The 25,306-nt window shown below is 44.6% G+C and overlaps 1 protein-coding gene across 15 annotated transcripts in view; it reads right to left on the reverse strand.

The window, feature by feature from the left end:
* Positions 1–25,306, reverse strand: part of LOC100195738 (calcium/calmodulin-dependent protein kinase type II subunit beta) — a 222,652-nt gene that overhangs the window by 157,201 nt on the left and 40,145 nt on the right. For 8 of the 15 annotated variants that reach the window (XM_045695285.2, XM_045695280.2, XM_045695278.2 and 5 more), the window contains exon 6: positions 4,903–4,975. In XM_045695285.2, the coding sequence (XP_045551241.2) occupies positions 4,903–4,975 (73 nt within the window). Of the gene's footprint in view, positions 1–4,902; positions 4,976–16,748; positions 16,822–25,306 lie in introns of all 15 variants that reach the window. The other 7 variants (XM_082961536.1, XM_082961535.1, XM_045695281.2 and 4 more) reach the window with 1 other exon arrangement.

The following is a 25,306-nucleotide window of genomic DNA, read 5'->3' on the forward strand; positions in this document are numbered from 1 at the left end:
ACATTTCTTCTGAGGACGTGGAGAAGAGAGAGAGAGGAGACGCAGACAGGCAGAGATGCAGGCAGACAGACCTCCATTGAAAGGGCACTCCAATTTAAGGCGACTGACGACCATAGTGTGAAACCAGAGACAGGGTTAGGTAATTTACCCTGACTGACAAAGTCCTGAGAGAGGCTTACAGGATTTGGGCTCTAGTGCCGTAATATCTCAGCCATATTACCATTTGGAGTTTTATACTGTCATATTTCAACCAAATCAACTCATAAATAAGTCTCCATTTGTCTCATGTCAGTTGAGTTATTTCAGGCCCTCTGTCAGCCTCAAATGACCCAGTAACTTGTGTCGAAGTCGGACAACAATGTCCTTTCCAGTCAGTAGCCTATTTCCTCTGTTTTGGGGACATTAGAAGTAGCATACTAACAGAACATCTTCATAGACCTGCTTTCCGTACTAGGCTTGGGCGGTATACCGTATATACTGTATACCGGGGGTATTTGGAAATGGCCACGGGATGCGTAGAAATTATTTCTAATCATTTCAATATTTGTAGGTACCTTTTAAGTAAATACCTGCAGTCGACTTGAGCAATACGTTAGAGGTTAAAGCAGGTCAGGTTCTTCAATTCACCTGTCACCTAATTTTTCATTATGAACCTTATCGTAGTCCCCAGTCACGTGGTGTTTGTTTACAAGCACACAACAACGTGAGACCGGAGCCTTGTGAGTCACTGTGGTGAGCACTCTCCAGGTGATCTAGTTACAATACGGAATTAACAACTTTTGCCAGCTAGGTATCTTGTAACTATTAAGTTAACCGTCTAAAATGTGCTAAATGCTCTGCAATTGTGCATTAGGTTTGCTAATTTAGTAGCTAGTTAGCTATCTAACTAGGTGCTTAGCTTCTTGCAAATTCAAGCTTCGCTTGGTAACGGCCGAGAATCCCCTCCTGGATCAAGAGCCTTGCTATCTAATATTTGTTTCATACGTGCAGCTAACTGTGTAGCATTTTTGAGTTACTTGTATAACTTTGTGAGCTGGGATGTCTGTCCTGCAAATAATTTATGCCAGAGACTGTATAAAATGTTTGCAATGCGCTTGTTAGCATTTAGTTAGCATATGGGATTTGACATGTACTTGTTAGCATTGCTAACCTTCGGATCTCAGCGGCTCAGTGGGGTTTGAAATAGCGCTCCTTGTGTTCAGTGCCAGTATTAACAAATATCCCGGGATGTTACAAGGTCGGTATGAAGGTAAGACAATCTGGATACCGCCTAAGTCTATTCCACACTAATCAATTATTCATAACTCTCTGGTTGTCTCCACTTTATTGGAGTGATCTCTTCGCCTCTCAGACCCTCTCCGAGGCTGTCCTCAGCCATCACTATGACATATTGTGTGAAATGCCCCAGAGCTGAGGACTGTAACCTGATAGGTGTGGCTAAATAAAGAAATAGCCACAACAGTTCTGATAAACAGGAGGAATGTTGCCGAGGCCGGCGCTGGGGTCTGACGAGGTGTTACCCTGGTCTAGAGAACTGAAAACACACACGCAGCATCATGCAAGACAACAAGCAGTAATAAAAACATGTATAACACACACACACACACACACACACACACACACACACACACACACACACACACACACACACATACACACACACGATAGGAGAGAGGACAGGACTGCTGCTGCAATCCAATCACAGCACTCAGCAAAAGAGGCTATAAAACTCAATTGGAAGCACCATAGAGAAAAATTTTAACTGGATGTGGCAAAGAATCAATTCCCTTTGGGAACCCATTTTGGGAATCATATTGGGAATCATATTGACAAGGGGCTAACTTTAATCCAGCACACACTACAACCAATCTTACAAGCAATTTAAAGGGATACTTTGGGATTTTGGCAATCTACTTCCCTAGAGTCAGATTAGTTAATGGGCACCATTTTTATGTCTCTGCGTGCAGTTTGAAGGAAGCTGCTAACTAGAGCTAGCACAATTGCTAACTAGCATCAGCACAATGACCGGAGGTCTATGGGTATCTGCTAGCATAGCATTGGCTCACAAAATTACCTCTAACTTCCTTCCAACTAAACACAGAGACATGCAAATGGTATCCACGAGTTCATCTGACCCTGTGGAAGTACATAAAGTAAAGGGCCCAATTCCTGAAGTATCCGTTTAAACCGAGGAGCAAGGGGGTCATATTCTGTTCCAAGAGAGGACTAGCATAGCATTGAAGACCCATCCGTCAGATAGCATAACAAGCATGCATACTGGCATTCTCCCCAGACTAGGAGAGGTGCTGTCTCAACAAGAGGATAGGTGAGAGAGGGACTGCATTTGGAAAGGGGGATAGTTGCTGTTTCAACAACTGGGGAGAGATAGAGGAGCAGCATTTTGCAAGGCACCATCAGAGATATGTGAAAGATCGTATTGGATAGATCCCATGGTGCAGAGAGAGAGATAAGGCTGCAGTAGGAGAGGATTCTGACCTGAAGACAGGAGACTGATCTCCTTCACCCAAATCCAGAAAGCTGATGTTCTGAAAGAGCTGCAAAATCTGGACCCCCTCAAATCAGCAGGGCTAGACAATCTGGAGCCTTTCTTTCTAAAATTATCTGCCAAAATTGTTGCAACCCCTATTGCTAGCCTGTTCAACCTCTCTTTCGTATCGTCTGAGATCCCCAAAGATTAGAAAGCTGCCGCGGTCATCCCCCTCTTCAAAGGGGGAGACACTCTAGACCCAAACTGCTACAGACCTATATCTATCCTACCCTGCCTTTCTAAGGTCTTCAAAAGCCAAGTTAACAAACAGATCACCGACCATTTCGAATCCCACAGTACCTTCTCCACTATGCAATCTGGTTCCCGAGATGGTCATGGGTGCACCTCAGCCACGCTCAAGGTCCTAAACGATGTCATAACCGCCATCGATAAGAGACAATACAATGCAGCTGTAGTCATCGACCTGGCCAAGGCTTTCGACTCTGTCAATCACCACATTGTTATCGGCAGGCTCAACAGCCTTGGATTCTCAAATGGCTGCCTTGCCTGGTTCACCAACTACTTCTCAGATAGAGTTCAGTGTGTTAAATCGGAGGGCCTGTTGTCCGGACCTCTGGCAGTCTCTATGGGGGTACCACAGGGTTCAATTCTCGGGCCGACTCTCTTCTCTGTATACATCAATGATGTCGCTCTTGCTGCTGGTGATTCTCTGATCCACCTCTACGCAGAAGACACCATTCTGTATACTTCTGGCCCTTCTTTGGACACTGTGTTAACTAACTTCCAGACGAGCTTCAATGCCATACAACTCTCCTTCCGTGGCCTCCAACTGCTCTGAAATGCAAGTAAAACTAAATGCATGCTCTTCAACCGATCTCTGTCCGCACCTGCCCACCCGTCCAGCATCACTACTCTGGACGGTTCTGACTTAGAATATGTGGACAACTACAAATACCTAGGTGTCTGGTTAGACTGTAAACTCTCCTTCCAGACTCACATTAATCATCTCCAATCCAAAATTAAATCTAGAATCGGCTCCCTATTTCGCAACAAAGCCTCCTTCACTCATGCTGCCAAACATACCCTCGTAAAACTGACTATCCTACCAATCCTTGACTTTGGCGATGTCATTTACAAAATAGTCTCCAACACCCTACTCAGCAAATTGGATATCACAGTGCCATCCGTTTTGTCACCAAAGCCCCATATACTACCCACCACTGCAACCTGTGTGCTCTCATTGGCTGGCCCTCGCTTCATATTCGTCGCCAAACCCACTGGCTCGAGGTCATCTATAAGTCTTTGCTAGGTAAAGTCCCACCTTATCTCAGCTCACTGGTCACCATAGTAGTACCCACTCGTAGCACACGCTCCAGCAGATATATTTCACTGGTCACCCCGAAAGCCAATTCCTCCTTTGGCCGCCTTTCCTTCCAGTTCTCTGCTGCCAATGACTGGAACGAACTGCAAAAATCACTGAAGCTGGAGACTCATATGTCCCTCACTAACTTTAAGCACCAACTGTCAGAGCAGCTCACAGATCACTGCACCTGTACATAGCCCATCTGTAATTAGCCCATCCAACTACCTCATTCCCATACTGTTATTTATTTATTTTGCTCCTTTGCACCCCAGTATCTCTACTTGCACATTCATCTTCTGCACATCTATCACACAGTGTTTAATTGCTATATTGTAATTATTTCGCCACTATGGCCTATTTATTGCCTTACCTCCCTTATCCTACCTCACTTGCACACACTGTATTAAGACTTTTTCTATTGTATTATTGACTGTATGTTTGTTTATCCCATGTGTAACTCTGTGTTGTTGTTTGTGTCGCACTGCTTTGCTTTATCTTGGCCAGGTCGCAGTTGTAAATGAGAACTTTTCTCAACTTGCCTACCTGGTTAAATAAAGGTGAAATAAGGTTGTTGTTTTTTTAACTAGAAACTACTTGGTAGGACTGACAGGCTAAAGATTTACTGAACAGCTCAGCTCAGTCTTCTCTAGAGAGGTGTTACTATATTTTACAGTCAGTGCTAGACAGCTATAATCTATCCACAAACAGTGATGTTGGACAATTTCGCTTAACACGCATACAGAGGACACACACCCCCAACACACACATACACACACAGATGATACACACACACACACTGGACACACACACGCTGAATGGACACTGAACAGACACTGAACAGACACCGAACGGACACTGAACGGACACTGAACAGACACTGTACGGACACTGTACGGACACTGAACGGACACTGAACGGACACTGAACGGACACTGAACGGACACTGAATGGACACTGAACAGACAGTGAACGGACACTGAACAGACACTGAACGGACACTGAACAGATGACACGGTGACCTGTTACCCACCTTTAGATCTCGATGCACCACGCCCATTTGATGGCAGTGTAGCACCGCCTCCACGATCTGCTGGATGCAATGACTGCATGCAAACACCAGGGGGCGCATGTTAGTCTGAGCAGCATAGCTACAATTCCATGCACAGGCTAGGGAGGAGGGTAGGGTAAGGGGTAGAGGTAGAGGTGGGGGGGAGGTAGGGGGAGCGAGGAAGAGTGAGAATGAAGGTAAGGGGATGGGGAGGGGGGGGGGGTAGGGGGAGGAGGACGGTAGCGGGAGGTGGAAGGAGGAAGTGGAGAGGAGGGAGGAAGAAGGTAGGGGGGAGGACGAAGGGGAGGGGGTCTTCTGTCACCAGCCTTGTCCAACCCATGGCCTAGCCAAGCGAAAGGACAACAACCTGGCGGTAGAACAGCCAATAGGTGTGTATTATGTGACTTTAGGTGAATATCATCACCTGGAGCTCCACATGTATTGTCTAGGTCCTCTTTATTGTCAACTGTTAAAACCTGTCAATGACAACCATCCATTGTCAAAGTAACAAAGATGTCCATCGAGGGCCAATGGATTCTACTGGCTCCATTTTGAGAAAGGTCAAAGGGCAAAATGCTCCCTCCCTCCCTCTCATTTAGGTGACCAATGATCTTAAAGAAAAGTATAGGTTTGAGCATTATGGTGGAGCCTCCTGGACTGGAGTTTCCACCATATAGCTGGTCTTCACCCATCCAATCACTGTCAGATCAATAGTCAACATTCAAGTAAAAAGGAGGAGGAAATATTACATGTATGTAGATGATTTGAGAAGTTATGAGAATTTATGAACATTTCATTAAATGTCTGGCTATTTGGGTGTGCTTGGCTGTAGCTTTATGAGCTGGGCTGGGCTGGACTTGGAAGGGTCCTTTGGATAAGAAAATAATCTAGATTGTAGTCAATTCTGTTGGGACACTATTATTCCACTGATGGTAGAGGTGTATACTCAAAGTTCACTTTTCAGCAAAACACTCTACTCCGTGGTTAGCTGCAGGTGAATTCTAAATCGTACCACTGCATGTCCATCAACATGTTCTACATCTTCAGAAAGGGGCCTAAGGGAGGAACGGGGAGAGGGGACTAGGGGAGGGAGAGGGGACTAGGGGAGGAAGAGGGGACTAGGGGGGACTAGGGGAGGGAGAGGGGACTAGGGGAGGGAGAGGGGACTAAGGGAGGGAGGGGGGACTAGGGGAGGGAGGGGGGACTAGGGGAGGGAGAGGGGACTAGGGGAGGGAGGGGGGACTAGGGGAGGGAGAGGGGACTAAGGGAGGGAGGGGGGACTAGGGGAGGGAGGGGGGACTAGGGGAGGGAGAGGGGACTAGGGGAGGGAGGGGGGACTAGGGGAGGGAGAGGGGACTAGGGGAGGGAGAGGGGACTAGGGGGGACTAGGGGAGGGAGAGGGGACTAGGGGAGGGAGGGGGGACTAGGGGAGGGAGGGGACTAGGGGAGGGAGAGGGGACTAGGGGAGGGAGAGGGGACTAGGGGGGACTAGGGGAGGGAGGGGGGACGAGGGGAGGGAGAGGGGACTAGGGGAGGGAGGGGGGACTAGGGGAGGGAGGGGGGACTAGGGGAGTGAGTGGGGACTAGGGGAGGGAGGGGGGACTAGGGGAGGGAGAGGGGACTAGGGGAGGGAGGGGGGACTAGTTGCTGTTTCAACAACTGGAGAGAGATAGAGGAGCAGCATTTTGCAAGGCACCATCAGAGATATGTGAAAGATCGTATTGGATAGATCCCATGGTGCAGAGAGAGAGATAAGGCTGCAGTAGGAGAGGATTCTGACCTGAAGACAGGAGACTGATCTCCTTCACCCAAATCCAGAAAGCTGATGTTCTGAAAGAGCTGCAAAATCTGGACCCCCTCAAATCAGCAGGGCTAGACAATCTGGACCCTTTCTTTCTAAAATTATCTGCCAAAATTGTTGCAACCCCTATTACTAGCCTGTTCAACCTCTCTTTCGTATCGTCTGAGATCCCCAAAGATTAGAAAGCTGGTCATCCCCCTCTTCAAAGGGGGAGACACTCTAGACCCAAACTGCTACAGACCTATATCTATCCTACCCTGCCTTTCTAAGGTCTTCAAAAGCCAAGTTAACAAACAGATCACCGACCATTTCGAATCCCACAGTACCTTCTCCACTATGCAATCTGGTTCCCGAGATGGTCATGGGTGCACCTCAGCCACGCTCAAGGTCCTAAACGATGTCATAACCGCCATCGATAAGAGACAATACAATGCAGCTGTAGTCATCGACCTGGCCAAGGCTTTCAACTCTGTCAATCACCACATTGTTATCGGCAGGCTCAACAGCCTTGGATTCTCAAATGGCTGCCTTGCCTGGTTCACCAACTACTTCTCAGATAGAGTTCAGTGTGTTAAATCGGAGGGCCTGTTGTCCGGACCTCTGGCAGTCTCTATGGGGGTACCACAGGGTTCAATTCTCGGGCCGACTCTCTTCTCTGTATACATCAATGATGTCGCTCTTGCTGCTGGTGATTCTCTGATCCACCTCTATGCAGAAGACACCATTCTGTATACTTCTGGCCCTTCTTTGGACACTGTGTTAACTAACTTCCAGACGAGCTTCAATGCCATACAACTCTCTTTCCGTGGCCTCCGACTGCTCTGAAATGCAAGTAAAACTAAATGCATGCTCTTCAACCGATCTCTGTCCGCACCTGCCCACCCGTCCAGCATCACTACTCTGGACGGTTCTGACTTAGAATATGTGGACAACTACAAATACCTAGGTGTCTGGTTAGACTGTAAACTCTCCTTCCAGACTCACATTAATCATCTCCAATCCAAAATGAAATCTAGAATCGGCTCCCTATTTCGCAACAAAGCCTCCTTCACTCATGCTGCCAAACATACCCTCGTAAAACTGACTATCCTACCAATCCTTGACTTTGGCGATGTCATTTACAAAATAGTCTCCAACACCCTACTCAGCAAATTGGATATCACAGTGCCATCTGTTTTGTCACCAAAGCCCCATAGGGGAGGGAGGGGGGACTAGGGGAGGGAGTGGGGACTAGGGGAGGGAGGGGGGACTAGGAGAGGGAGGGGGGACTAGGGGGGGGAGAGGGGACTAGGGGAGGAAGGGTGGACTAGGGGAGGGAGGGGGGACTAGGGGAGGGAGAGGGGACTAGGGGAGGGAGGGGGGACTAGGGGAGGGAGGGGGGAGGGAGGGGGGACTAGGGGAGGGAGGGGGGACTAGGGGAGAGAGAGGGGACTTGGGGAGAGAGAGGGGACTAGGGGAGGGAGAGGGGACTAGGGGAGGTAGCGGGTAGAGGATGTGGTAAGGGGTGTGGCTTTCTATCCACAGCTAAAAACAACACATTTAAAAGATTATATTAAGGCCAACAGCATCCCTACTTGTGTACCTATCCAGCCTTCTGCTGACACTACCTGGCACCATTGTGTCTATTCAGACACAGACCACATGACCAACGGGCTAAAAATACATGGATGAAAAAAGTACACAGATACAGTAGGAAGAGTACGGACTGGACTGGTATGGTTATGATGAGGTCTGGACTGGTGTAGTTATGATGAGGTCTGGACTGGTATAGTTATGATGAGGACTGGACTGGTGTAGTTATGATGAGGTCTGGACTGATATAGTTATGATGAGGACTGGACTGGTATGGTTATGATGAGGACTGGACTGGTATGGTTATGATGAGGTCTGGACTGGTGTAGTTATGATGAGGTCTGGACTGGTATAGTTATGATGAGGACTGGACTGGTATGGTTATGATGAGGACTGGACTGGTGTAGTTATGATGAGGACTGGACTGGTATAGTTATGATGAGGTCTGGACTGGTGTAGTTATGATGAGGACTGGACTGGTATAGTTATGATGAGGTCTGGACTGGTGTAGTTATGATGAGGTCTGGACTGGTATAGTTATGATGAGGTCTGGACTGGTATAGTTATGATGAGGTCTGGACTGGTATGGTTATGATGAGGTCTGGACTGGTGTAGTTATGATGAGGACTGGACTGGTGTAGTTATGATGAGGTCTGGACTGATATAGTTATGATGAGGTCTGCACTTGTGTAGTTATGATGAGGTCTGGACTGGTGTAGTTATGATGAGGACTGGACTGGTATAGTTATGATGAGGTCTGTACTGGTGTAGTTATGATGAGGTCTGGACTGGTGTAGTTATGATGAGGACTGGACTGGTGTAGTTATGATGAGGTCTGGACTGGTGTAGTTATGATGAGGACTGGACTGGTATAGTTGTGATTAGGTCTGGACTGGTGTAGTTATGATTAGGTCTGGACTGGTGTAGTTATGATGAGGACTGGACTGGTATAGTTGTGATTAGGTCTGGACTGGTGTAGTTATGATGAGGACTGGACTGGTGTAGTTATGATGAGGTCTGGACTGATATAGTTATGATGAGGACTGGACTGGTATGGTTATGATGAGGACTGGACTGGTATGGTTATGATGAGGTCTGGACTGGTGTAGTTATGATGAGGTCTGGACTGGTATAGTTATGATGAGGACTGGACTGGTATGGTTATGATGAGGACTGGACTGGTGTAGTTATGATGAGGTCTGGACTGATATAGTTATGATGAGGTCTGGACTTGTGTAGTTATGATGAGGTCTGGACTGGTGTAGTTATGATGAGGACTGGACTGGTATAGTTATGATGAGGTCTGTACTGGTGTAGTTATGATGAGGTCTGGACTGTTGTAGTTATGATGAGGACTGGACTGGTGTAGTTATGATGAGGTCAGTAGTTTTAGAGTAATTGAGTAATTATCGAGGCTAGCTATCTTCGTCCTCCAAACGTAGTCAACACTCCTAGCTGCTAGCTAGCTAGTCATCACTGCCAGCTAGCCAACTTCTACCGACTAGCAGCACTGTAGAAACTATTACATTACAACGTAACGACTTGATTAGTGTGGTGTTAGTGTTAGTTAGCCAGCTACATAGTTGTCTTTGCTGTCTCTGTATCTAAGATAGTTGTGTAGTTTGAGTAATTATCGAGGTGAGCTAGCCAGCCGCGACGCGGCGCCAGACTTAGTCAACACACCTAGTCATCATTAACCCACTGCTAGCTAGCCAACCGTTACCGACTAGCAGTGCTGTAGATACTAATACTTTACAACGGAACGATTTGACTAGTGTAGTGTTAGCTAGCTAGCTACTTAGTTGTCTTTGTCATAGCTCGATAATTGTGTAGTTTAGTAATTACCGAGGTTAGCTAGCCAGCCATCGAGGTCAGCTAGCCAGCTATTTCCGTCCCCCGCGACGCCATTTTTCCTAACCCAGCCAACTATTACCAACGAGCAGCGTTGTAGAAACTAAATACATACAAGGAACGTCTTGATTAGTGTTATGTTAGCTAGCTAGCTACAAAGTTGCTTTTGAAAAGAAGGTTGACGACATCCGATCCTCGTTTGCTAAGTCAAACGACACCGCTGGTCCTGCTCACACTGCCCTACCCTGTGCTTTGACCTCTTTCTCCCCTCTCTCTCCAGATGAAATCTCGCGTCTTGTGACGGCCGGCCGCCCAACAACCTGCCCACTTGACCCTATCCCCTCCTCTCTTCTCCAGACCATTTCCGGAGACCTTCTCCCCTACCTCACCTCGCTCATCAACTCATCCTTGACCGCTGGCTACGTCCCTTCCGTCTTCAAGAGAGCGAGAGTTGCACCCTTTCTGAAAAAACCTACACTCGATCCCTCCGATGTCAACAACTACAGACCAGTATCCCTTTTTTCCTTTCTCTCCAAAACTCTTGAACGTGCCGTCCTTGGCCAGCTCTCTTGCTATCTCTCTCAGAATGACCTTCTTGATCCTAATCAGTCAGGTTTCAAGACTGGGCATTCAACTGAGACTGCTCTTCTCTGTGTCACGGAGGCTCTCCGCACTGCTAAGGCTAACTCTCTCTCCTCTGCTCTCATCCTCCTAGACCTATCTGCTGCCTTTGATACCGTGAACCATCAGTCCTCCTCTCCACCCTCTCCGAGCTGGGCATCTCCGGCGCGGCCCACGCTTGGATTGCGTCCTACCTGACAGGTCGCTCCTACCAGGTGGCGTGGCGAGAATCTGTCTCCGCACCACGTGCTCTCACCACTGGTGTCCCCCAGGGCTCTGTTCTAGGCCCACTCCTATTCTCGCTATACACCAAGTCACTTGGCTCTGTCATATCCTCACATGGTCTCTCATATCATTGCTATGCAGATGACACACAATTAATCTTCTCCTTTCCCCCTTCTGACAACCAGGTGGCGAATCGCATCTCTGCATGTCTGGCAGACATATCAGTGTGGATGACGGATCACCACCTCAAGCTGAACCTCGGCAAGACGGAGCTGCTCTTCCTCCCGGGGAAGGACTGCCCGTTCCATGATCTCGCCATCACGGTTGACAACTCCCTTGTGTCCTCCTCCCAGAGTGCTAAGAGCCTCGGCGTGACCCTGGACAACACCCTGTCGTTCTCCACTAACATCAAGGCGGTGACCCGATCCTGTAGGTTCATGCTCTACAACATTCGCAGAGTACGACCCTGCCTCACACAGGAAGCGGCGCAGGTCCTAATCCAGGCACTTGTCATCTCCCGTCTGGATTACTGCAACTCGTTGTTGGCTGGGCTCCCTGCCTGTGCCATTAAACCCCTCCAACTCATCCAGAACGCCGCAGCCCGTCTGGTGTTCAACCTTCCCAAGTTCTCTCACGTCACCCCGCTCCTCCGCTCTCTCCACTGGCTTCCAGTCGAAGCTCGCATCCGCTACAAGACCATGGTGCTTGCCTACGGAGCTGTGAGGGGAACGGCACCTCCGTACCTTCAGGCTCTGATCAGGCCCTACACTCAAACAAGGGCACTGCGTTCATCCACCTCTGGCCTGCTCGCCTCCCTACCTCTGAGGAAGCACAGTTCCCGCTCAGCCCAGTCAAAACTGTTCGCTGCTCTGGCACCCCAATGGTGGAACAAGCTCCCTCACGACGCCAGGACAGCGGAGTCAATCACCACCTTCCGGAGACACCTGAAACCCCACCTTTTTAAGGAATACCTAGGATAGGATAAAGTAATCCTTCTAACCCCCCCCCCCCTTTAAAGATTTAGATGCACTATTGTAAAGTGGTTGTTCCACTGGATATTATAAGGTGAATGCACCAATTTGTAAGTCGCTGGATAAGAGCGTCTGCTAAATGACTTAAATGTCTGGACTGGTGTAGTTATGATGAGGACTGGACTGGTATAGTTGTGATTAGGTCTGGACTGGTGTAGTTATGATTAGGTCTGGACTGGTGTAGTTATGATGAGGTCTGGACTGGTGTAGTTATGATGAGGTCTGAACTGGTGTAGTTATGATGAGGTCTGGACTGGTGTAGTTATGATGAGGTCTGAACTGGTGTAGTTATGATGAGGTCTGGACAATGCACAGATTGGCATATATCTTTGTGGGGAGGGGATAGATAAACAGTATAGGTAGAGACCATGAATACACACGCATGTTGGGTTGGCTGGGGGATTGTCTGTGCACTATTACTACCATGGTACAGAGCCTGTGTGTTTTTCAGGACAGGGGAGGGTAAAAAGGATAAATCAGTGGTTCTCCGTCTGTCAAGCAAATGGCAAATATATATATATATTTTACTAGGTAAGTTAACCTGTTATGGCTAGGGGGCAGTATTTTCACGGCTGGATAAAAAACATACCCGATTTAATCTGGTTACCACTCCTACCCAGTAACTAGAATATGCATATACTTATTACATATGGATAGAAAACACTCCAAAGTTTCTAAAACTGTTTGAATGGTGTCTGTGAGTATAACAGAACTCATTTGGCAGGCAAAAACCTGACAAGGTTTCAGGCAGGAAGTGGCCTGTCTGACAAGGTGTCGTTCTTCTTGTCTCTGTTTATTGAAGAGTGAGGATCTTAGCTGTCCCGTGACACTTCCTACGGCTGCCATAGGGTCTCAGAAGGCGGTAAAAAGCTGAATCGTGGCTTTGCAGGCTCTGGCTGAAACAAAGTAGCGCGTTTGGGTAGTGGCTGGTTACAGTACTGTGAGACTCAGGCTCGTGCCCGCATCGACCGAAAGCTTTGTTTACTTTCCTCAGTTTAGCTAAAAGGAGATTCCTGGTCGGAATATTATCGCTTTTTTACGAGAAAAATGGCATAAAAATGGATTTTAAACAGCGGTTGACATGCTTCGAAGTACGGTAATGGAATATTTAGATTTTTTTTGTCACGAATTGCGCCATGCGCACGACCCTGATTTACCATTTCAGATAGTGTCTGGGACGCACGAACAAAACGCCGCTATTCGGATATAACGATGGATTATTTTGGACCAAACCAACATTTGTTATTGAAGTAGCAGTCCTGGGAGTGCATTCTGACGAAGACAACAAAAGGTAATGAACATTTTATAATAGTAAAGCTGATATTGGTGAGTGCTAAACTTGCCGGGTGTCTAAATAGCTAGCCCATGATGCCTGGGCTATGTACTTAGAATATTGCAAAATGTGCTTTCACCAAAAAGCTATTTTAAAATCGGACATATCGAGTGCATAGAGGAGGTCTGTATCTATAATTCTTAAAATAATTGTTATGCTTTTTGTGAACGTTTATCGTGAGTAATTTAGTAAAATGTTAGCGAATTCCCCGGAAGTTTGCGGGGGGTATGCTAGTTCTGAACGTCACATGCTAATGTAAAAAGCTGGTTTTTGATATAAATATGAACTTGATTGAACAAAACATGCATGTATTGTATAACATAATGTCCTAGGGTTGTCATCTGATGAAGATCATCAAAGGTTAGTGTTGCATTTAGCTGTCTTCTAGGTTTTTGTGACATTATATGCTAGCTTGAAAAATGGGTGTCTGATTATTTCTGGCTTGGTACTCTGCTGACATAATCTAATGTTTTGCTTTCGTTGTAAAGCCTTTTTGAAATCGGACAGTGTGGTTAGATAAAGGAGAGTCTTATCTTTAAAATGCTGTGAAATAGTCATATGTTTGAAAAATGGAAGTTTTTGTATTTTAGAGGAGTTTGTATTTCGCGCCACGCCCATCATTGGATAATGGAGCAGGTGTTCCGCTAGCGGAACGTCTAGATGTAAGAGGTTAATAATTAGTTAATAATGATAAGTTTAGCAGGTTATAATAAAGAGGTGTACGGGGTGTACTTATTTTAATATACTGAATGCAATATATTGATCTCACACTGACATTTGCAGAAGACGTGTGTGACCGCAGTAAATCCTTATTTGTGTCCAAAATATACAGGTCATAGAATATTGACTTTTCAGTCTATGAAATATACATTCACATGTTAGTCATTTATCAGAAGCTCTTATCCAGAGAGACTTACAGGAGCAATCAGGGTTAAGTGCCTTGCTCAAGGGCATATCAACAGATTTTTCACCTAGTCGGCTAGGTTACTAGCCCTGGTGGGAACCACACATGCGGAGAGAGTGTGCAAAGCTGTCATCAAGGCAAAGGGTGGCTACTTTGAAGAATCTCAAATATAAAATATATTTTGATTTGTTTATCACTTTATTGGTGACTACATGATTCTATATGTGTTATTTCATAGTTTTGATGTCTTCACTATTATTCTACAACGTAGAAAAAAATTAAGAAAAACCCTGAAATGAGTAGGTGTGTCCATACTTTTGACTGGTACTGTAAGTATTCAGACCCTTTGCTATGAGACTAGAAATTGAGCTTAGGTGCATCCTGTTTCCATTGATCATCCTTGAGATGTTTCTACAACTTGATTGGGGTCCACCTGTGGTAAATTCAATTGATTGGACATGATTTGGAAAGGCACACACCTGTCTATATGTCCCACAGTTGACAGCGCATGTCAGAGCAAAAACCAAGCTATGAGGTCGAAGGAATTGTCCATAGAGCTCAGAGAGGATTGTGTTGAGGCACAGATCTGGGGAAGGGTACCAACAAATGTCTGCAGCATTGAAGGTCCCCAAGAACACAGTGGTCTCCTTCTTTCTTAAATGGAAGAAATTTGGCAACACCAAGACTCTTCCTAGAGCTGGTCGCCCGGCCAAACTGAGCAATCGGGGGAGACAGGCCTTGGTCATGGAGATGACCAAGAACCTGATGGTCACACAAACAGAGCTCTAGAGTTCCTCTGTGGAGATGGAGAACCATCCAGAAAGACAACCATCTCTGCAGCACTCAACCAATCAGGCTTTTATGGTAGAGTGGCCAGACGGAAGCCACTCCTCAGTAAAAGGCACATGACCGACCGCTTGGAGTTTGCCAAAAGGCACCTAAAGGACTCTCGGACCATGAGAAACAAGATTCTCTGGTCTGATGAAACCTAGATTGAACTCTTTAGCCTGAATGCCAAGCGTAACATCTGGAGGAAACCTGGCACCATCCCTACGGTGAAGCATGGTGGTGGCAGCATCATGCTGAGGGGATGTTTTTCAGCGGCAGGGACTGGGAGACTAGTCAGGATTGCGGGAAAGATGAATGAAGCAAAGTATAGAAAGATCCTTGATGAAAACCTGCTCCAGTACACTCAGGACCTCAGATTGGGCGAAGGTTCACCTTCCAACAGGACAAGGAACGTAAGCACACAACCAAGACAGTGCAGGAGTGGCTTCGGGACAAGTCTCTGAATGTCCTTGAGTGACCCAGCCAGAGCCCGGACTTAAACCCGATCGAACATCTCTGGAGAAACCTGAAAATAGCTGTGCAGCAATGCTCCTCATCCAACCTGACAGAACTTGAGAGGATCTGCAAAGAAGAATGGGAGAAACTCCCCAAATAGAGGTGTGCCAAGCTTGTAGAGTCATGCCCAAGGAGACTCGAGGCCATAATTGCTGCCAAAGGTGCTTCAACAAAAGTACTGAGTAAAGGGTCTGAATGTGGTAGAATGGAGCCGGAGTGGATGGTTGCTGTTTTACAGGCTCTTAACCAATTGTTCTATTTTGTGTGTTTTTTCACATTGTTTGTAACTTATTTTGTACATAATGTTGATACTACCTTCTCTTATGACCGTAAAGAGCTTCTTTTCAGAACAGCAATTATTCACCCCGAACTGGATGAAGATTTTTTCTTTAATAAGTCTGACAGGAAGGATGTAATGTTGCTCTCAGACAAGGCCCACATCCCCATCATTCGCATTAAGAAAATAAGGAAAAACAGGGGGCAGAGATCAGGGTGCCTTGTGAGAATTCGTTGGTGAGTAGATAACCCGCCTCTACCATCCACTATATTGGCCAACGTGCAATCACTGGAGAATAAACTGGATGAGCAACTTTCGAGACTATCCAACCAACGGGACATTAAAAACTGTAATATCTTATGTTTCACCAAGTTGTGTCTGAAGGACAACACGGATAATCTACAGTTGGTTGTTTTTCAGTGCCTCGGCAGGACAGAACAGCTACACCCGGTAAGACGAGGGGTGGGTGTCTATTTGTCAATAACAGCTGGTGCACAATGTTTAATATTAATGTAGTCTTGAGGTATTGCTCGCCTGTTTGAGAGGGCTGGAGCGGCGTCAAAGTTTTGGGGAGGGAGTGGGAGTCAGGGGGACAGTCAGTGAATCAGCGCAACAAGAAGAAATGAACCTCCGATAGAATAATAGTGCTGTATAGAACATTAAACACACAGAAACTCGACAGAGCAACAGACAAACTGACGAACTGATCGACGGACACACAGATAGACAGACTGAGACAGAGGAGGGAGCGTGCAGGCAAAGGTGCAGGGGTTGAGGGTGGGGGGTGGGGGGGGGCAGTCAGAAATGCAGGGGTTGAGGGTGGGGGGCAGTCAGAGAACGGAGGGAAGTTGGTTTCTAGACATACTGACCTTCAGGTCCCTGTGCACTATGTCATGTTGGTGAATGTGATGAACACTGTCTAGAATCTGAGTGATACAATGACTGTGAAGACAAAACAGAGAGAAGGAGAGGAGAGGAGGGAGAGATGGAGGGAGGGCAAGGTGGAAGGAGAGAGGATAAGAAGGTGGAGGAGACAAGTGGACAGGTGAACATAATGAAGTGAGATGGAAGTGAAAAAAGAATGCCCAAATTGATGGACAGAAAGGAGGAGAGAAGGAGAAGAAGAGTTGATAGAGATGTTTGAGCCAGAAGGTTACAGGAAAAGTGAGGAGGAGGGAGTGAGAGATGGGAGGAACAGGGAGATGGAGAGAGAAATGGAAGAAGGAGGGGAAGTGAATAAATGCAGTGAGGAGTGAGGAGACAAAACCGTTTTAAACATGATGAGACACCAGACTACCAACAACGACACAGCCAGACAAACTCAGAACACAGAGAGAGAGGAGAGAGCGAGAGAGAGAGACAGGAGGAGGACAGAGAGAGAGAGAGAGAGAGAGAGGGAAGATAGAGAGAAAGAAAAGAGAGAAGCTGAGAGGGTGAAGGAGAAAGAGTGAGTGAAAGGGAGAAGAGTAAGAGAGAGAAAGCAGGCATGAGGAAGCGAGCGAGGCAGAGAGGAAAGAAAGGGATACAGTGAGAAATAGAGGACAGCAGTGGATCGATGTGTAACTGTTATTTAAACTAACCTGTGGATGGAAAAAATAGCAGTGTGAGTGAAGTGAAGAGGATAATGTGCCTTTCCACCCTGTGTGTATTGTGCAGTGAAGGAGTTCAATGTACTGGTTATACTGTGACTAACAGCAGGATATACTGTGACTAAGAACAGGATATAATGTGACTAACAGCAGGATATAATGTGACTAACAGCAGGATATACTGTGACTAATAGCAGGATATACTGTGACTAACAGCAGGATATACTGTGATGTCATGACGTTGGCCTCTTTGAGTACAGGGAGGACAGTTGACCCCCTCCCCCCTTGCACCATCCCCCAACCTACCTCTCCCCACCCAGGCCCTGTATGAAAGGGTTGTAAAATTCCAGAGGAGAATCTTACAACCACATGGCCCAGTTGAGACACAGAGGGGTCCCATAGAGAGACAAAGGAAATTCTTCCAACTTACAGAATTGGGGAACCGAATGACATTTGTGTTCTGGAGAAGGTATGGAAGATTGGTGAAGAATCCAGCTACGAACTGGTCCGCTTGGTACAATTTTGTGATACTCAGAAGAGACAATATAGCCATATTACCATAAAACGGTTTATATAATAGCCTCAGCCTTGATACTTGCATACACATGGTTGTATAGAATGTATTAATAAGGATAAAGCTATTTGTAATACATTGAGATGCTATGTACTGATGTTAATGTGATAGAATTATAGTTCTGTACCAAGCTTAACTCAGTCATAGGCACGCCTCCAGGGACACAGACAGGACCAGGTGTCATGTGACATGTTCACTATAAAACCATAGCCTGATCTACTTTCTTCAGACCCGGCCTCCACTCCATTGCGAGTTGGCCAATAGGTTTGACCATCCAAGTACTCTACTGAAAGTGAACTATACCACGTGGTTAACTTTTAGACTATCGATACCGACAGAATAAGAACAAGTCTTTGATATTAATTATTAGTCTGCAGCTAAGTAAATTATATCATTGAACGCGAAGACCAACGAAACATCCATTCTATGACGACATTAATGAATGTCCCTTTGAAAGATTCATTCTAACCGAGAGAGAGAGAGAGAGAGAGAGAGTGACTAATAGCAGGATATACTGTGACTAACAGAAACATCCATTCTATGATGACATTAATGAATGTCGCTTTGAAAGATTCATTCTAACCGAGAGAGAGAGAGAGAGAGAGAGTGACTAATAGCAGGATATACTGTGACTAATAGCAGGATATACTGTGACTAATAGCAGGATATACTGTGACTAATAGCAGGATATGATGTGACTAATAGCAGGATATAATGTGACTAATAGCAAGATATACTGTGACTAACAGCAGGATATACTGTGACTAATAGCAGGATATACTGTGACTAATAGCAGGATATAATGTGACTAATAGCAGGATATACTGTGACTAATATCAGGATATGATGTAACTAATAGCAGGATATACTGTGACTAATAGCAGGATATTCTGTGACTAATAGCAGGATATGATGTGACTTATAGCAGGATATAATGTGACTAATAGCAGGATATGATGTGACTAATAGCAGGATAAATTGGGACTAACATCAGGATATACTGTGACTAATAGCAGGATATGATGTGACTAATAGCAGGATATAATGTGACTAATAGCAGGATATAATGTGACTAATAGCAGGATATACTGTTACTAATAGCAGGATATACTGTGACTAATAGCAGGATATAATGTGACTAATGTGACTAATAGCAGGATATACTGTGACTAATATCAGGATATGATGTAACTAATAGCAGGATATAATGTGACTAATAGCAGGATATGATGTGACTAATAGCAGAATATACTGTGACTAATAGAAGGATATACTGTGACTAATAGCAGGATATAATGTGACTAATAGCAGGATATAATGTGACTAATGTGACTAATAGCAGGATATACTGTGACTAATATCAGGATATGATGTAACTAATAGCAGGATATAATGTGACTAATAGCAGGATATGATGTGACTAATAGCAGAATATACTGTGACTAACAGAAGGATATACTGTGACTAATAGCAGGATATAATGTGACTAATAGCAGGATATACTGTGACTAACAGCAGGATATACAGTGACTAATAGCAGGATATACTGTGACTAATAGCAGGATATAATGTGACTAATAGCAGGATATGCTCCTAGATCTTAGTGCCGCTTTTGATACCATCGATCACCACATTCTTTTGGAGAGATTGGAAACCCAAATTGGTCTACATGGACAAGTTCTGGCCTGGTTTAGATCTTATCTGTCGGAAAGATATCAGTTTGTCTCTGTGAATGGTTTGTCCTCTGACAAATCAATTGTAAATTTCGGTGTTCCTCAAGGTTCCGTTTTAGGACCACTATTGTTTTCACTATATATTTTACCTCTTGGGGATGTCATTCGAAAACATAATGTTAAATTTCACTGCTATGCGGACGACACACAGCTGTACATTTCAATGAAACATGGTGAAGCCCCAAAATTGCCCTCGCTAGAAGCCTGTGTTTCAGACATAAAGAAGTGGATGGCTGCAAACTTTCTACTTTTAAACTCGGACAAAACAGAGATGCTTGTTCTAGGTCCCAAGAAACAAAGAGATCTTCTGTTGAATCTGACAATTAATCTGGATGGTTGTACAGTCGTCTCAAATAAAACTGTGAAGGACCTCGGCGTTACTCTGGACCCTGATCTCTCTTTTGAAGAACATATCAAGACTGTTTCAAGGACAGCTTTTTTCCATCTACGTAACATTGCAAAAATCTGAAATTTTCTGTCCAAAAATGACGCAGAAAAATTAATCCATGCTTTTGTTACTTCTAGGCTGGACTACTGCAATGCTCTACTTTCCAGCTACCCGGATAAAGCACTAAATAAACTTCAGTTAGTGCTAAATACGGCTGCTAGAATCCTGACTAGAACCAAAAAATTTGATCATATTACTCCAGTGCTAGCCTCCCTACACTGGCTTCCTGTTAAGGCAAGGGCTGATTTCAAGGTTTTACTGCTAACCTACAAAGCATTACATGGGCTTGCTCCTACCTATCTTTCCGATTTGGTCCTGCCGTACATACCTACACGTACGCTACGGTCACAAGACGCAGGCCTCCTAATTGTCCCTAGAATTTCTAAGCAAACGGCTGGAGGTAGGGCTTTCTCCTATAGAGCTCCATTTTTATGGAATGGTCTGCCTACCAATGTGAGATACGCAGATTCAGTCTCAACCTTTAAGTCTTTACTGAAGACTTATCTCTTCAGTAGGTCCTATGATTAAGTATAGTCTGGCCCAGGAGTGTGAAGGTGAACGGAAAGGCTGGAGCAACGAACTGCCCTTGCTGTCTCTGCCTTGCCGGTTCCCCTCTTTCCACTGGGATTCTCTGCCTCTAACCCTTTTACAGGGGCTGAGTCACTGGCTTACTGGTGTTCTTCCATGCCGTCCATGGGAGGGGTGCGTCACTTGAGTGGGTTGAGTCACTGACGTGGTCTTCCTGTCTGGGTTGGCGCCCCCCCTTGGGTTGTGCCATGTCGGAGATCGTTGTGGGCTATACTCGGCCTTGTCTTAGGACGGTAAGTTGGTGGTTGGAGACATCCCTCCAGTGGTGTGGGGGCTGTGCTTTGGCAAAGTGGGTGGGGTTATATCCTGCCTGTTTGGCCCTGTCCGGGGGTATCATCGGATGGGGCCACAGTGTCTTCTGATCCCTCCTGTCTCAGCCTCCAGTATTTATGCTGCAGTAGTTTATGTGTCGGGGGGCTAGGGTCAGTCTGTTACATCTGGAGTATTTCTCTTGTCTTATCCGGTGTCCTGTGTGAATTTAAATATGCTCTCTCTAATTCTCTCTTTCTCTCTTTCTGTCTTTCTCTCGGAGGACCTGAGCCCTAGGACCATGCCTCAGGACTACCTGGTATGATGACTCCTTGCTGACCCCAGTCCACCTGGCCCTGCTGCTGCTCCAGTTTCAACTGTTCTGCCTGCGGCTATGGAACCCTGACCTGTTCACCGGACGTGCTTGTTGCACCCTCGACAACTACTATGATTATTATTATTTGACCATGCTGGTCATTTATGAACATTTTAACATTTTAACATCTTGACCATGTTCTGTTATAATATCCACCCTGCACAGCCAGAAGAGGACTGGCCACCCCTCATAGCCTGGTTCCTCTCTAGGTTTCTTCCTAGGTTTTTGGCCTTTCTAGGGAGTTTTTCCTAGGGAGTTTTTCCTAGCCACCGTGCTTCTTTCACATGCTTTGGTTGCTGTTTGGGGTTTTAGGCTGGGTTTCTGTACAGCACTTTGAGATATCAGCTGATGTACGAAGGGCTATATAAAAATAAATTTGATTGATTGATTTGATTGATTGATATAATGTGACTAATAGCAGGATATACTGTGACTAATAGCAGGATATAATGTGACTAATAGCAGGATATACAGTGACTAACAGCAGGATATACTGTGACTAATAGCAGGATATACTGTGACTAATAGCAGGATATACTGTGACTAATAGCAGGATATACTGTGACTAACATCAGGATATACTGTGACTAATAGCAGGATATAATGTGACTAATAGCAGGATATACTGTGACTAATAGCAGGATATAATGTGACTAATAGCAGGATATAATGTGACTAACAGCAGGATATACTGTGACTAATAGCAGGATATACTGTGACTAATAGCAGGATATACTGTGACTAATAGCAGGATATAATGTGACTAATAGCAGGATATAATGTGACTAATAGCAGGATATACAGTGACTAATAGCAGGATATACTGTGACTAACATCAGGATATACTGTGACTAATAGCAGGATATAATGTGACTAATAGCAGGATATAATGTGACTAATAGCAGGATATACTGTGACTAATAGCAGGATATAATGTGACTAATAGCAGGATATAATGTGACTAATAGCAGGATATAATGTGACTAATAGCAGGATATACTGTGACTAACATCAGGATATACTGTGACTAATAGCAGGATATAATGTGACTAATAGCAGGATATAATGTGACTAATAGCAGGATATACAGTGACTAACAGCAGGATATACTGTGACTAACATCAGGATATACTGTGACTAATAGCAGGATATACTGTGACTAATAGCAGGATATAATGTGACTAATAGCAGGATATAATGTGACTAATAGCAGGATATACTGTGACTAACATCAGGATATACTGTGACTAATAGCAGGATATAATGTGACTAATAGCAGGATATACTGTGACTAATAGCAGGATATAATGTGACTAACAGCAGGATTTGATGTAACTAATAGCAGGATATAATGTGACTAACAGCAGGATTTGATGTAACTAATAGCAGGATATAATGTGACTAACAGCAGGATTTGATGTAACTAATAGCAGGATATAATGTGACTAACAGCAGGATTTGATGTAACTAATAGCTGGGACTAATAGAAGTGACTGGGATTAATAGAAGGGAGACAGCCTGCAGGATATGATGGGACTAATAGCAGGATATAAGGTGACTAATACGTTATAGGAGTAGAGACAGAAATACATTATACTGTACGGGTAGAGACAGATATACATTATTCTATAGGAGTAGAGACAGAAATACATTATACTGTAGGGGTAGAGACAGAAATACATTATTCTATAGGAGTAGAGACAGAAATACATTATACTGTACGGGTAGAGAGAGATATACATTATACTGTAGGGGTAGAGACAGAAATACATTATTCTATAGGAGTAGAGACAGAAATACATTATTCTATAGGAGTAGAGACAGAAATACATTATACTGTACAGGTAGAGACAGATATACATTATACTGTAGGGGTAGAGACAGAAATACATTATTCTATAGGAGTAGAGACAGAAATACATTATACTGTAGGGGTAGAGACAGAAATACATTTTTCTATAGGAGTAGAGACAGATATACATTATACTGTAGGGGTAGAGACAGAAATACATTATACTGTACGGGTAGAGACAGATATACATTATACTGTAGGGGTAGAGACAGAAATACATTTTTCTATAGGAGTAGAGACAGATATACATTATTCTATAGGAGTAGAGACAGAAATACATTATACTGTACGGGTAGAGACAGATATACATTATACTGTAGGGGTAGAGACAGAAATACATTTTTCTATAGGAGTAGAGACAGATATACATTATACTGTAGGGGTAGAGACAGAAATACATTTTTCTATAGGAGTAGAGACAGAAATACATTATACTGTAGGGGTAGAGACAGAAATACATTTTTCTATAGGAGTAGAGACAGATATACATTATACTGTAGGGGTAGAGACAGAAATACATTATTCTATAGGAGTAGAGACAGAAATACATTATACTGTAGGGGTAGAGACAGATATACATTATACTGTAGGGGTAGAGACAGAAATACATGTTTCTATAGGAGTAGAGACAGAAATACATTATACTGTACAGGTGGAGACAGATATACATTATACTGTAGGGGTAGAGCCAGTGCCTCTCTCTCTCTCTCTCTCTCTCTCTCTCTCTCTCTCTCTCAGACCCTGAGGAAGACAGAGCAACCACAGTCACTTTCTTCAGACTGCCCACATATGCGACTGGGTCAGCCGGTTTGAGCCACAATGTTGCTCTTGTCTCAGAAGTACAGAAAACAGATACTGGGAAGTGGAATCACTAGATGTAGTCCTTGCGTCTCAATCAGATATTGATTGTATTCATGTTATTATGCTGAGCATTGAGCTATCAACAGGGCTGGTTTCAGGCGTATGCGACATATGCGACTTGTAGTAATCATGGCCAAATACCGACGGGGAAAGTGATTTCATTAGTCATTTTCACACAGAAATCATATTAACATGGTATAAGTCATTACACAATGTGTAGAATTGCAGAAAACGTGCTTTAAAACTTAACTTCAAAACACATTTTTCTCTCAAGAGGAGAGCCATTAAAATGGTTTGCTGCGTTTCCCCCCCCCCCAACCAAATCTTGCTTAGGGCTCCCAAAAGGCGTTTCAACATGGCTATTAATGTGGAAAACATGTATCTTGTGTTTAATAACAGAAAACACTTTAGATCCTGTTCTACATATGTGTTTTGTCACGGCAACAAAACATTTGAAGCTATTAAAACAAATGATCTGAGTGTGTGACTAATTATGTCAGCTAATTAAAGGTCCACTTATTGCTGGTCTCCTATGAAAAAGAGAGCAGGGCTGACCTGGATGACTGACTGACACACACACACACACACACACACACACACACACACACACACAGAGAGAGAGACACACACACACACACACACACACACAGAGACACGCACACACACACAAACACAGAAACACACACACACACAACAGTACAATTCAGAGACTTGTGTTCTCTCAAATACAGTACAGCACATTTATAGTACAGTAAAGACACCTGCCTTCATTTACAGTATTGTTTACAGTACAGACACATGCCTTCACTTACAGTATAATGTATTGTACAGTACAGACACCTGCCTTCATTTACAGTATCAATTACAGTATAGTACAGACACCTGCCTTCATTTACAGTATCAATTACAGTACAGTACAAACACCTGCCTTTATTTACAGTATCAATTACAGTGCAGTACAGACACCTGCCTTCATTTACAGTATCAATTACAGTACAGTACAGACACATGCTTTCATTTACAGTATCAATTACAGTACAGTACAGACACCTGCCTTTATTTACAGTATCAACTACAGTACAGTACAGACACATGCCTGCATTTACAGTATAATTTATTGTACAGTACAGACACCTGCCTTCATTTACAGTACCATT

The sequence above is a fragment of the Salmo salar genome, chromosome 15 (assembly GCF_965601325.2).
Source record: "Salmo salar chromosome 15, fSalSal1, whole genome shotgun sequence".
In the NCBI taxonomy this organism is placed as follows: Eukaryota; Metazoa; Chordata; class Actinopteri; order Salmoniformes; family Salmonidae; genus Salmo; species Salmo salar.